This window comes from Leuresthes tenuis, unplaced genomic scaffold, assembly GCF_036924035.1.
Source record: "Leuresthes tenuis unplaced genomic scaffold, fLeuTen1.0.hap1 SCAF_18, whole genome shotgun sequence".
NCBI lineage: Eukaryota > Metazoa > Chordata > Actinopteri > Atheriniformes > Atherinopsidae > Leuresthes > Leuresthes tenuis.
In genome coordinates, this window is record NW_027325372.1 from 2,174,142 (window position 1) to 2,188,989 (window position 14,848).

A 14,848-nucleotide genomic window follows, 5' to 3' on the forward strand; every position below is an offset into this window, starting at 1 on the left:
TGTAATGCAGCAGCTCTGCAATAAAAAGTGACCTGACTTCACTTGTTTTTCTGTCTCTCGCCTGAAATCCACTGAATTGGGATTCTAATGGTTTATCCTCCACATTTAAACATTTAAAGTATCTATTTTATTACAAAATTATTACCAAAACCCCCCCAAAGGTCAACATCAGGGTGGCCAAACTATGTAGTTACTTCTGTGTCTTTGTGATGCAATGAAACACATTAGATTTAAGCTAATTATGCACCGGCTGCTGTGCTGCTGACCCCGAATCAACCAACCTAAGATTTCTAAACACATGTGACTCATAACAGGTTTCAGCCGCCGGTTCGGAGCCGGTGTTGCAACCAGTTCTTAATGTAAATGTTTCCTGGGGAGGCAGACGTTCGTCGCTACAGATCAGTGCAGAGCCGTGTCTTGATATCTGGTCTTAGATGTTTCCAAACCGTTTTTATTCCCCCTGTTTTGGGCGGCTGGTGATTTTAAAACAGCGGCTGGTGAATGCTGATCTGTGCGGTGTAGCAGGCAGCGTTGGGTGATATCTAAACGTTAAACGTGAGGAACTCTGAGCTCATGTTTTTCCACTGCTGCTTTGACTTCACATCCATGTTGCTGCTCGTTTTTTTTGTTGTTCTCTCTTGAATTAAGCAGACTCGACGCCACACTGGCTCCAGATTCTAGGTCTGATTGGTTTCCAAAACCCTCCTCTGTGCTAGCAAAGATAGCACCAGTCATTCTGGGCTGTCAAAAGAGAGAAAAAACTGATTCCGAGGTAGACTTGGAGCCAGCGGTGGAACCCCCACAGACTGCCGGACATAAACAGGTCTTTGGTGTGGAGGTTACGATGAGTCAGGGCCACCTTTCCCCCTGAGACCCCTCATACGAGGACATTTTTCCCCTTAAAACTACTTCCCGTTCAAAGGCGTCCAAGCAGCATTGAAAACGTTTGATCCGACAAAGCTAGCAAAGAGAAAAAGGTTCAGACAGCCTGTGTACGAAGAGTTTAACTCGGACTTTAAGTAGAATCCTTTTTAAACCTTTCCGAACCGGGTTGGGTATCTGGATGTGTGACATATAGACAAGACAAAACTACCGCTCCATGTTTAGGTTCAGGAATATGAGGGGATATAGCTGGGAATGAAAATAATGGACCAGTAATAGTAAAGTTCTCGGACTTTAAGAAGAATCCTTTTTAATCCTTTCCGAACCGGGTTGGGTATCTGGATGTGTGACACGTAGATGAGACAAAACTACCGCTCCCAACTACCCATGTTTAGGTTCAGGAATATGAGGGGCTATGGCTGGGAATGGGAGTCATGTGACAGGAACCTTGAGGAGGCAGCAAAGAGCCTCACATGCAGGGTCCGGCTGGCCTCTTGATGTTAAAGCTCAGTACTGTTTGTGTGTTTATTGAGCGTTTCTTTAACCTTTTGTACATGGACACACTGAGTGATGCGGCTGACAGACCTCCCTCCATGTTTCTCTGGTTTCTCTGGTTCTGAGCGGTGCTACAGCCATGTGGAACAAGCTAAAGTGCCTTTTTTCCACAGTTAAATTCACAACTTTGTGGTGTTTTCTGCTTTCGCTGCTGGTATTTCAGCCGCTGTTCTCTGCTGACTATCTCCCTCCTGATCAGTTCCTCTGAAGTATTGTGTTATTACAGGCCGAACTGTGCCTTTAATGAGGCCAACGGTGCCGTCCTGCTAATTGTTTGGAGTTCCTCGCTTGTCGAGAGCTTCCTGTCCGGAGAGCCGGGCTGTATCAGTCAGCGCCAGCGTGGGACAGGAAATCCGTTCCTGGATCACTTCATATCAGACCACACCTTCGCAGCCCAGCAGCGGCTGTGAAGTCGGACAAAAGTAAGCCCAGGCAGCATCTTGGGTTGTTTTTAAACGAATCCCTGCGTCTGTTGTCATGACGACACCCTGGGGATGTTAAAACTTGTAATTCTACACGTAAGAAACACCAAAAAGTCTTTAAAGGAGACGTGAAATGGACCTGAGAGGGCCTGAAGCGTCAGAATGAGTTCAGCCTCCTGGTGAAGGCTACGTTTGAAAACTCATAAAACCGCAGACTTGCAATAAAAACGAGGACAGCCTGTATCCTCCTCATTGAACCTCCGTCGCTCAGCTGCATCTGTTGAGCGAGTCGATGCGACCCACATGACACGGATGTCACACTGGTGCCGGGTCTATTTTCAGGATTCTGTCGTGAGCCCACTTAGAGATCAATAGATTGACTTCTTTTTTCAATTAGATCCTCCTCATCGAATGTGGCGGCCCAATGAAAAGTGGGCCATGGCAACAGAGTCACAAACAGTAAACGCCTCGGTGAGGCTGTCTCCCTCTGATTTATGTCAGAACCAGAATCAGATCCAGCTGGGTTCTGTCTTTTTACCACTTCACTGCTGTGTGAAAGTTATTCTTGATTAAAACTTCCAGAGACTGGCAGCCAGATCAGATGAAGGAGGGGAGTCAGTCCAGAGTTTATTTCCTCTGGAAACTCTGGGCTCTGATGATGATGCTGTAGCCTGGAAAGTTCTGGAGAGATCAGGTGTTTCAGGACATTTAGAAAGTAATCTGTGTCACACTGAGTCATTATTTACTGAGGAACACACAGAGGCAGTGGATGGAAAGTAAGTGAACCCCTGATATAGCAGCTTCAGCAGCAGTAAAAAAAAAAAAAAAGAAAGAAAAAATAAGGACAATCAAGATTTTTCACACTTTTTTTCTCATTTCTGAGACGTTTTTGCACTTTTGGTGTTTTTTAACACAGCTCAGTAACTCAGTAAATCCAACCTCAGAATAACAACACCTGACCTACCACACTGGGTCATTATTTATGGAGTTTTTAGTGTGAAAAACTAAGTGAACCCCTGACTCAGCAGCTTGTAGCTTCAGCAGCAGTGAGTAAAACTAAGTGAACCCCTGATCCAGCAGCTTCAGCAGCAGTGAGTAAAACTAAGTGAACCCCTGATCCAGCAGCTTGCAGCAGCAGCTTCAGCAGCAGTGAGTGTAAAACTAAGTGAACCCACATTCCCACATTCTGCTGTAGATCTGCTGCTGTGTTTGGGATCTTTGTCCTGTTGATGAGCCAGTTTCAGCCCAGCTTTAGCTGTGGGACAGATGGCCTCACATTTGACTCTAGAATACTTTGGTATCCAGAGGAGTTCATGGTGGACTCAATGCCTGCAAGGTGCCCAGGTCCTGTGGCTGCAGAACCAGCCCAGATCATCAGCCCTCCACCACCGTGCTTGACAGCTGGTATGAGGTGTTTGTGCTGATATGCTGTGTTTGGTTTCCTCCAAACGTGCTGCTGTGCATTAGGACCAAACATCTCCACTTTGCTCTGGTCTGTCCAAAGGACATTGTTCCAGAAGTCTTGAGCTTTGTTCAGATGCAGCTTTGCAAACCTAAGCTGTGCTGCCATGTTCTTTTTAGAGAGAAGAGGCTTTCTCCTGCAGCCCTTCCAAACAAGCCATCCTTGTTCAGTCTTTTTCTAACTGTGCTGTCATGACCTTTAACCTTTAACATGCTAACTGAGGCCTGTAGAGTCTGAGATGTAGCTCTGGGCTTTTTCACCTTGGGGTGACCTTTAACCTTTAGCATGCTAACTGAGGCCTGTAGAGTCTGAGATGTAGCTCTGGGCTTCTTCACCTTGGGGTGACCTTTAGCCTTTAACATGCTAACTGAGGCCTGTAGAGTCTGAGATGTAGCTCTGGGCTTCTTCACCTTGGGGTGAACTTGCTGGGACGTCCACTCCTGGGAAGATTGACAGCTGTCCTGAATGTTTTCCACTTGTGAATAATCTTTCATGGTGTTCCATGAGTTCATGGTGGACTCAATGACTGCCAGGTGCCCAGGTCCTGTGGCCGGGTTGTTCTTCAGTGAATAATGACGCAGTTTAACATGCCTGGTCAGCTGTTCTCCACCTCAGATCCTGTGTCACGCTCTGTGCTGCAGACATGAATCCTCTTGAGATCCTTTATGAATTCAGACTTGTTTGCTTCACATTTGCATGAGTGGAACATGTGAAAAGCTTCTTTTTTTTCTTCAGTTTGAGCTATTTTAAAATTTTTCTTCCACCTGAAGGAGACGATGTCGCACTTTTATTCTTCAGTTTCTCGCCGTTACAGCCTTTGCTCTGTGAGGCCGGTGCAACCTTTTCATGCCGTGTCAGCAGGAGACGAGCCGCCTGCTATGAAAATAGATGTTTCTAAGGGAATCTCAGGGTTCCACGCTGTTTTTGCAGCATCCGCTCAGTCTGTCAGAGGGAATTCCTTCCTCTGCTCTCTGCTTCAGTCTCAGTTAAACAGCTTCCAGGGTGTTCCCCTTCCCGTTCCTCATAAAGAGCCGACAGGCGCCTGAAAGCAGAGGCTGACTGAAGCAGATGAGCTCTTCAACAGAAAGAATGAGTTCATAGATAACAGCGCTGGATCTCGTCCTGGTTTCTCTGTTATCGGTGCTCTGATGTCAGCCTCCGTGGCTCGTCTTGGATCCTCTCAGTACACAGCCGATAAAAACAGATAAACAAGTGCACCTGGATCCTGGAGAGACAGCAGGTTGCATCATCTCTCCTGACAGAAGGATATCTGGGGAGTTTCTTTGCTTAAAGCCATTCTATTAGTCTGACGCAGAGGAAATAAAAGCCTCTCCAAGGCCCTGAGATCGTTCTCTCAGTGGGAGAAAAGGAGCCTCAAAGCTGCTCTAATAAATGCTTCAACTAACGAGGTAAACTTTTGCAGCAGCCTGTTGTGTTTGGTCTTATCAGCGCTGCCTCCAGCTGCAGCAGGCAGCTGCTTTCAGTCAGAAAAGTCTTCTGCTCGGCCCCGAACAAACGTTAGCGACGAGCCGCTGAACGCAACTGCTTCGCTTCCATCGCTGCGAATGCGATGAGGTCATCGGCGACCGGGCGGCGTGGAACAGCTGCTCGGACATCAGCCTGATTTAGATGTTGCAGCAGCTTGATGTTTGGCGCCGGAGCGACATCATATCTGTTTGTGCATGTTAGCATGTTACTAAGCAGCTGGAAAAGATGAAAACATAACCGAGTTCTTTCAGGCTTTGCAGATGTTTTAGTTTGAGTTTAAAAGACTTTTAGAGCTTTTGTTTTAGCCTGAAGAAAAGAAAAATATTCAGGCAACAACAAGAAAATCAGTCATTTTTATGATAAAATCAGCTTTTATTTAACATTTAGTGAAAATGTTTCTTATAAATAAAAAAAAAGAATAAAATATTCTTTTAAATCTTTTCTCAGACACAGGAAATTATTTAGATATTTCAGAATAATTTCAGAGTCTGAGCCACAGTGACACGTGCACAGTCCAACATGCACACGCTCCATGTTAGCATGTTACTAAGCAGCTGGAAAAGATGAAAACATAACCGAGTTCTTTCAGGCTTTGCAGATGTTTTAGTTTGTGTTTAAAAGATGGAGCAGCGGGTCACTTTTAGAGCTTTTGTTTTAGCTTGAAGAAAAGAAAAATATTCAGGCAACAACAAGAAAATCAGTCATTTTTATGATAAAATCTGCTTTTATTTAACATTTAGTGAAAATGTTTCTTATAAATAAAAAAAAAGAAAAAAATATTCTTTTAAATCTTTTCTCAGACACAGGAAATTATTTAGATCTTTCAGAATAATTTCAGAGTCTGAGCCACAGTGACACGTGCACAGTCCAACATGCACACGCTCCATGTTAGCATGTTACTAAGCAGCTGGAAAAGATGAAAACATAACCGAGTTCTTTCAGGCTTTGCAGATGTTTTAGTTTGAGTTTAAAAGACTTTTAGAGCTTTTGTTTTAGCCTGAAGAAAAGAAAAATATTCAGGCAACAACAAGAAAATCAGTCATTTTTATGATGAAATCAGCTTTTATTTAACATTTAGTGAAAATGTTTCTTATAAATAAATAAAAAAAAAGATAAAATATTCTTTTAAATCTTTTCTCAGACACAGAGGAAATTATTTAGATATTTCATAATATCTCAAAGTCTGAGCCACAGTGACACGTGCACAGTTCAACACAACAAGAAAAGAAAAATATTCAGGCAACAACAAGAAAATCAGTCATTTTTATTATAAAATCTGCTTTTATTTAACATTTAGTGAAAATGTTTCTTATAAATAAAAAATAAATAAATTTTAAATCTTTTCTCAGACACACAGAGGAAATTATTTAGATCTTTCAGAGTCTGAACCACGGTGACACGTGCACAGTTCAACATGCACACGCTCCACAGAAACTCTGACCTCTCTCTCCTTCTTTTCAGTTAATGAGATCATCAGGAACGACCTGTCCAGCATCTCCGTGCACAGCCACGCATAGTCGCCGCCGCCCGGATCCCGCCACAGGAAGTAAAAAAGGGAAGCGCCAAACTATTCTGACACGATGCTTCCTTGCATGCTTGGACTGCAGCATGCAAGGAAGCAGCAAGAGGAGAACAATTGTAAATGTGTTGTCCAGATGAGCAGCGGCCACCGTGTGCCTTGTGTTTCCTATATTCTGCCGTTAGAAAAGATCCCAGAGTGACTGAAACCTGCCCTTCACCCCGACCCTGACAGCAAAAGGTGCTTTCAGAGGACCAACCTTGTTTTCTACGTCTTATTGCTGCAGTTTGTAAATGAGTCGGTGCCTATGGATGATGTTGTGTGTATATAGAGCATGTGCAGCGCTTCAGTTTGCATATCTGACTTTACATAAGAAGAAGTGCCTTTTTGACTGGAAACAAAAAGATGTATCCTGAGTTTAGCTTTACGGGCTCCTCAGAATATAAAAATGAGGATATTTTTTAGCTTTTTCTGAAAAGTGGCTCAAATTGTCAAACTAATGGTCACAAAGGTGATAAAAGTTCATCAAAAGTTTTCAAACTCCAGTCGCCAAAAGTTCCCGGATAGACCAAAAAAAGTGTGGATGTAAAACTCCAAACTGCTGAATGCACTGAACTGATTCCACCGAGTTCAAGATGTCTAAATCTTCCTGAAGGATCGTTACAGAGCAGAGCCATTTTGAGCTTTTAAACCATAACCCCATGTGAGTGCAGTGGATTTGATTCACAACTGGTGCAAACCCTGCTATTCTCACATTTTACCCACAGACTGTGCAAAAGTCTTGATCCAACCTACATATTTCCAGGAATTAGTTGCAGTGATTTACTAAAACGTGGATATAAATCCAGAAAGTGAGGCAGAAACAGAGTTTTTATCAGTTCTCAGCAGCTTTAAAGTGAATCTCTGGTCTGAGCTCCTTTATTCTCCAACACAGCCTGAACCCTCTGAGACAAGCTTTCTGTCATTTCTTTAAGGAGTCTTCAGGAATAGTTCTCCAGGCTTCTTGAAGGACATCCCAAAGCTCTTCTTTGGATGTGGGCTGCCTTTTGTTCCGTTCTCTGTCAGATGATCCCACACTGCTTCAATAATGTTGAGGTCCGGGCTCTGGGGAGGATTCATCCCTCCATAAGACCTGTTGCCACTGATTTTCAGTCCACTTCTTGTGTCATTTGGCACAGCTCAGCCTTTTCTCCCTGTTTCCCTTCCTTAAGAACGGCTTCTTGACAGCCACCCTTCCATGGAGCCCATTTCTGATGAGGCTTGGGCCAACAGTAGATGGATCAGCTGAAGGTCCAGATGCATCTCTCAGGTCCTGTCAGGTCACAGCTGGATTTTTTCCTCTTTCTTAAGGACATCACTTTCAGATCCTGTTCATCTGCTGGAGATAGTTTTTTAGGCCTGACACTTCTTCTTTTGTCCTCCACTTGTCCAGTTTCCTCAAATGTTTTAAGGACACACTGCACACCATGCTGAGATATGCCAAGTTTTCAGCTAATAGCTCTTTGGGAATCACCTTGTTGCTGCAGAAATCCTATTTTCTGTCTGTCAAACTGTGTTTTCTTTGCTGTTTTTCATAGATGCAGCTAAAGAAATGGGAACAAATGATGTGTCTTTGTGACAGGCTGCTGGTAACAAAGTGCCTAAAGATCCAGTTTAAAATGGCTTCTTTGCTAAGTTGTCTGTTCTGTGTCGACACAACACTGGTTCATCCCTTGAGTTAGGAGCCTTTTTTCTGCCTGAATGGTTCAAAGGTCAGAGTTAAGTGGCTGAACAAAGAAAAAACACATTCTTCTTGACGAAGAACCAGTTCTAAATTGCATCTTTAAGTACTTTGAAATGCCTTCAGAAAGCCTAGGCAACTATTGTCTGGCTGCTTGGAAGGAAACAGAAAGAAATGTGGGCTGGATCAGGAGTTTTGCACAGTACATAAGACAAAACATTGGCAACTGAGGCTATAAACTCATAAGAAAATGTTTACTGAGCTCACAAATTAAATGAAAATATATTACTTTGTAACACTTTATTAATCCCAAAGAGGAAATTATGCAGCACATAAAAAAATCAAGTGACCAATGGTTATTTTCTCAGACTTCTATGCAAAATGACTTATTTTTAAAACTACAGGAGTCGCCCCCTGCTGGCCGTTCAACAGAGTGCGGCTTTATTGAAGCAATGGTTTTAGCACCAGCTTTTCTTTTTATACAGTCTTTGATTCATAACTAACAATATGCACTTAACTCCAGTGGACAGAAAAGCTTAGTTTGCTGAAAACATGGTGATCAATTTTACAACACTTACAATACAGAAACACGCTGCAAACTGGTTGGATGACGCAAAGAAGTGAAGGACCAATTAGGCTGAGAAAAACATTTTTTTAGATTTTTGCAAAATCAGAAACTACTTTTTTAAACGGGAAAGTTTTTTATTTTATTGTTTTTGTTCATTATGTTCATGGGGTCAGTGTTGTTGGTGGATAAGTGTTTAGTGAGAGGCCCTGAATGCGTTTATAACGCGTTTATAATGCATTTATAATGCATTTATAACGCTTTTATAACGCGTTTATAATGCGTTTATAACACAGATCACAACAACAGCAGCGTTATACTGTATTTACTGTGGTGGATTTATACCTGAGGTTGGCTGTTTCGCACAAAAATACAGTGAGAATTCTTAAAAAGGCATCTGTACAGACGTGATAGTTGTTGTCTTGTGTTTCTGAACAGATCAATCACAATTAATTTCACTTTATGCCATAATTACAGACTTTGTACAATGTTTTATCAACTTATTCAGACCCGATGCAGCAGACGCACACTTTAACCCTTCAAATCTTATATTTAAAACGAATTATATTGACTTACATAAGTTAAAAAATTACAATAAAACTCAGTGTTCGTTGTTTTGATTTGGGTTTTTAGTTCCTTCCGAGACTGAGAAGTAAAAGGTTTTAGTGAACAGTTTTACGGTTTAAAACTCAGGTTTTAGAGGGTTTTTTTTAAAGTAAAGCCTTAGGTGTGAAGGGGTTTAATGGGAGCCAGACAGACTGAACAGACTGAAGTTCTGCTGACGACTGTCTGCTGCTGCTGCAGCTCTTTGTCTCCACCTGCTGCACATCACGTGATAATTTAAAATCAAAACCTCACACATCAACGATATTAACCCCAGCCGATCTGTTACGTCTCATCGTCTGTTTCTGCATTTTCCTCATTTATCACAGTCTGTTGTAGAGCAAAGGTTTGTAGCATAGGTGCTGTCGAACTGAGAAAAATGTTTACTAATTTGCAGTGCTGCAGTGCATCCTTTTAACATCGACTTGTTGGGTTTGTTGAGCTCTCTCAGCCACCGTACTCAACTTGTGTTTCATTAAGTTAACAGTTTATTGTCACTTGCACTTACACGATGACGGTTCCCACAGTGCAAACTCGGTTCTTGTATGTTTAGGCATTTGTAAAGTATGTAATCTTTAAAGAGGACTCCATTTAACCTGACTGTAAGAAGAGCTTCGGAGTAAACTGCTGGCTGCAGGAAAACTGGTCTGACTTTTATCAAATCATCTCGGTTTTGACGAAGCTCGACTTTTAACTCTCCCTGGAAGCTATGCAACATGCTTTTAGGCTTTTAGTCTTTCAAAGAATGTAAAGATTCACTGTTGTAGCCAAGAATCCAAAGAATATTCACAACCGAGAAGAGCAATACAAATATATACAGTTTGTTTTTATATTTTCATATTTATTCTCTTAGCATGTGCTCTGTTTATTCTTGTTTATCAAACAGCTTCTGTCACACGGTTAGCAACATGCTGTAGTTTATCTACTAATTTGTTGTTGGGCTTACACGTTTGTTCCCAGTTTTATACTGTGTGTATTTATGAGTCTTAATCTGTGTAACTGAACAGCATGAGAAGCCATACTGAAATGTTTACCGAGGAAATTTTTTAAGTACAACAGCTCATAACTGCTTTGTGATACTTTCTGTATTTGTCAATAAATATGCCTTCATCTCTGTCATCTGCACAGATTCCGTCTTGCTGTGTACCGTCGCACTGAAAGAGGTCCGTTGCTGGTATAATGCATTTAATGCATTTATATGTGTCATAATTCAGAGAAAACACACTTTGAGCCGTTTGCTGCTTTTTCCTGGACTTGAAAATAAATTCATACTAATCATAACTGGGCACAACTTCAACTTAAAGGGGAACTCCGGTATTTTTAAACCTTATTTCTGGCATGAAATACGTTCATCTACTCACTGAGAACAGTTTGGTGAAAGTCGGCGTCCTTCGGAAGATATTTAGATAACTGGAGATCCATATAACGGAGTGAACGGGGCTTAGAGGATGCAGCCTCTAAATAAGGCATTATCTGTCTTTATTTCACCAATACTTTAAGAAGAATGAAGGAATGAACGTGTGCTATAGCTCTGTTAGCTCATAGCTGCTGTTATGTGGCTACTTGCAGCTATAGGAGAGCTAACGGAGGGATTTCTACACAGGCACTCTACTGGGACCACTTCATCCACACGCCCCCCTGCAGCACAGTTTATTCACTCCGTGCTCTGTGACAGTCGGCTAACTTCACACAGAGTTTGCTGCTGATAGTTTTCTGCAACATGGCAGGATATTTATCAGATTTTGACAACGTGAACGACGACTTTGAGTAAGATGGACGTTCTTACAGGAGTGAATGAGCTGTGCTGCAGTGGCGGGCATCAATGACGTCATCCCAGTCGACGAGTGTGTAGAAAGCCCTCTATAAGCCCCCCGATAGCCGCCAATAACATCAACACAGCAGCTATGAGCTATGGGACCACTTCATCCACACTGGAGCAGCTTATTTACTTCTTTAGGCTGTATTTTCTCTTTGCCGTTATATGGACAGATGGACAAGATCTGGGTCAGAAATAAGGTGTAGGTTTAAAAATACCGGCGTTCCCCTTTAAAGAACCATCCTAGTGGACTTTTTCACATACAAAGCAAGATTTGGCTCAACTATGTCCAGTAAAACTTTACTTAAAAGTACTTTTAATGCAAAAAAACAACACAATGAGCTGAGTGTGCAGGACACTAGAGTGGGGAAAAGGATGCAACACCACTGAGGACATCAACAAAAGGAAAATTAATATATTAAATGTATACAAAAGACCAGAAGCACTGGTTTCCATGTTTTAAAGAGATGAAAATACAACAAAGGCTGCCTGGAATTGTATCAATGAACTTATAATGTATAACTACTATTTTATGTGAAGTACGAAAATGCTCAGAAGTTGATTGGTTTGCACTGATCTGGAACTGGAACCATACGATTGTATAATGTAAGATCATCGGTAAATGTGAGCAAAACAAAAATCATGCTGTGTGAAGAGTGTTGAAGTACGTGTGAAGGTAAATTACATGAAAACAGGTATGTGAGCATACATTTTTCTCTTAAAGACCAAATAATCGACTGGAAACATCACTGGAAACAAGTTAAAATATCAAGGAGCATCTTAATCCTGATAATTACATATCACTTCATCATTTTTAGCCTTAATCAGTGCAAAATTTGGCACGTATGTATGTGGTTTATCTGTGTGAAAGAGGATGTAAAATGTGCCAAAGTCGTGTTATTACCCCTTGGTGGAGGAGTTCGAGTATCCCCAGTGATCCTGAGACCTGTGTTGTCTGGTTTGTTAGCATCTGGTCTCCCATGGCAAATTGGTCTCAGGAGAGGGGTCACCTGAAAATGACAGTCAACTCGCCCGGAAACTGGGGCAACTCCCCGGAGCCGGACCTGGGGGAGAGCTTGCCAGCGAGCACCTGGTGGCCGAGCCTTGACTGCTGAGGTTAGATTGGGATCAGCCTGAAGATCAGGCTGGAAGCCACCTCCACGTGGGTCCACTCGCAGGGAGGAGATTCGAGGTAGGGGGCAGTGTGAGCTGGGCGGTAGGTGAAGGCAGGAGCCTGGGTGTGCCAATCCCTGGTGTTGCAAACTGGATCTAGGGACGTGGAATGTCACTTCGCCTGAGCTGGTGTATGAGGTGGAGCGGCACCAACTAGATATAGTTGGCCTCAGCTTCACAAACAGCGCTGGCTCTGGAACCAAATGCCTCCTGGAGAGGGGCTGGACTATCTTATACTCTGGAATTGCCCATTAAGAGAGGCATCAGGCTGGTGTGGGGATACTCACAAACCCCGGCTGAGCGCCTCCATGTTGGAGATCTCCCCGGTGAACGAGAGGGTTGCCTCACTGTGGCTGCAAGTCTCAGGTATGTATGGGTATGGTCCTCACAGCAGCTCAGATTACCTGGCCTTCTTGGAGTATTCCAATTATCTTGTTTATGTTATATGTTTATGCATTTAGCAGACGCTTTTATCCAAAGCGACTTATAGGTAGGCATGTAGGGTAAGGGGGTCTTGCCTAAGGACCCCTACTGGAGGTACTGCCTTTCATTTAGGGGAACTCAGGTCTCCCATATGGAAGGTGGCAATCATACCACTACACTACCCAGTCCCTTCTGGGGATCTTCTGGGGGACTGTGGGCCCCTGTCCACGAGGTCTTTAACTCGCACCTCTGGTTGGGGACATGGAATCTGAAAAGACCATGTTCAGGAACTCCATTGTGGCCTGAAGGTTGCCGGTGCCCGTCATGTTAGAAACTGGAGGAGCCGCTGGTGGTGGAGCCCAGCGGTGAGGGAAGCTGTCAAGCTGAAGAAGGAGGTTTGTCGGCCTTGGTTGCCCCAGGGATCACCTGAAGTAGCTGAGAGGTACAGAGTGGCTAAAAGGACTGCAGCATTGGTGGTTGCCGAAGGTTTAGGAGGAATTTGGGGAGAGGATAGAGAAGGACACTTTGAGGATCTCCTCAATCCAGCGAGCATGTTCTCCACTGGGGAGGTAGACTCTGAGGACTTGAGGGAACTCGACCATCACCTTGGCGGAAGTCGTTGAGGTGGTTAAAAAGTTTTCCGGTGGCTTTTCCCTGTGATGCTTAAGGCACTGGACATGGTGGGGCTGTCTTGGCTGACGCACCTCCTCAATGTCCCATGGAGGTCTGGGTCAATGCCTGTGGAGTGGCAGACTGGGGTGGTGGTTCCCATTTTTAAGAAAGGGGATCTGAGTGTGTTCCACTCTACTCAGCCTCCCGGGAAAGTTTACTCCAGGGTGTTGGAAACGAGGCTCCGTCCGATCCTCGAACCTCAGATTCAGGAGGAGCAGTGTGGTTTTTTCCCAGTTCGGGCAACAGTGGACTATATCTTTACCCTCAGAGTTATTGAGGGGATCATGGGAGTCTGACCATCCACTTTACATGTGTTTTGTAGACTTGGAAAAGGCTTATGACCGATTTTGTAGGGGGTGCTGAGGTATGGTGTACCAGAATGGCTTTTACAAGCTATCCGGTCCCTGTATAAACAAAGCAAGAGCTGGGTCTGCATTCTTGGCACTAAGTCGAACTCGTTTACATTGTGTGTTGGACTCTGTCAGGGCTGCCCCTTGTCATCAATCCTTTTTTTAATTTTAATGGAGAAGAGGGCGTCCGGTTTGAGTGTGAAGCGGCCGGGATGAAAGCCAGCTCTTCCAAATCGGAGGCCATGGTTCTCCGGGTTGGGGATGAGTCCTTGCATCAGGCAGAAGAGTTTCTGAGTATCTTGTTCACGAGGGATGGCAGGTCGGAGCGAGAGATGGACATTCAGATCGGGGCTTCATCAGCAGTAAAGAGGGAGCTGAGCCGGAAGGAGAAGCTTTCAATTTACTGGTCCATCTTTGTTCCAACCCTCACCTGTGGTCACAAGATCTGGGTAGAGATCGAAAGAACGAGATCATGGATACAAGCGGCTCAAATGGGTTTCCTCTGGAGGATGGCTGCCTTAGAGGAGCTCTACCGTCCGGAGGGAACTCGGACTAGAGCCGTTGCTGCTTTGCATCGAAAAGAGTCAGCTAAGGTGGTTCGGGCATCTGGTTGGGATGCCTCCTGGCCTTCGGGCGCGGGACCCTGGACTCGCTGGAGCGATTATGTCCCTTCCTGCCTGGAAACGCCTCCAGATGAGCAGGAGAGTGTCGCTGGGGAGAGTGATGTCTGGGTTTCACTCCAGGACCTGTTGCCTCTGTGACCCAACCTCGGATAAGCAGCTGAAAATGGATGGATGGAGTAAGTCCTATTTTTATTTGCTTTACCCTTCTTCTCTTCATTGTGAAGTTCTAAATAAACTCGGATGTGATTAAAGTTCACATTCCAGGCATTAATTTAAAGACATTTTCATACATTTCATTATATACACAGATATATATATATATATATCTGGGTACTCCAGCTTCCTCCCACGCTCAAAAACATGCATTTTAGGTCAATCGGTGCCTAAAAATGGACCCTCGGAGTGTGATTGAGTGTAGGTTGTTCCTGTGTGTGGCGCCCTGTGATGGACTGGCGCCCTGTGATGGACTGGCGCCCTGTGATGGACTGGCGCCCTGTCCAGGCCGTGCCCCGCCTCTCGTCCAATGACAGCTGGCGTAGGCTCCAGCCCCCCCGCGGCCCTGAGTTGAATTCAGT

At 43.9% G+C, this 14,848-nt stretch overlaps 1 protein-coding gene across 1 annotated transcript in view; it reads left to right on the forward strand.

Annotated features, from left to right (window-relative positions):
* Nucleotides 1–6,557, forward strand: part of nfatc1 (nuclear factor of activated T cells 1) — a 55,096-nt gene extending 48,539 nt beyond the window's left edge. The window contains exon 10 of the mRNA XM_072370786.1: nucleotides 6,271–6,557. Within this exon, the coding sequence (XP_072226887.1) occupies nucleotides 6,271–6,326 (56 nt within the window). The 3' untranslated portion in view covers nucleotides 6,327–6,557. The remainder of the gene's footprint in view (nucleotides 1–6,270) is intronic.
* Nucleotides 6,558–14,848: the final 8,291 nt, after the last annotated feature.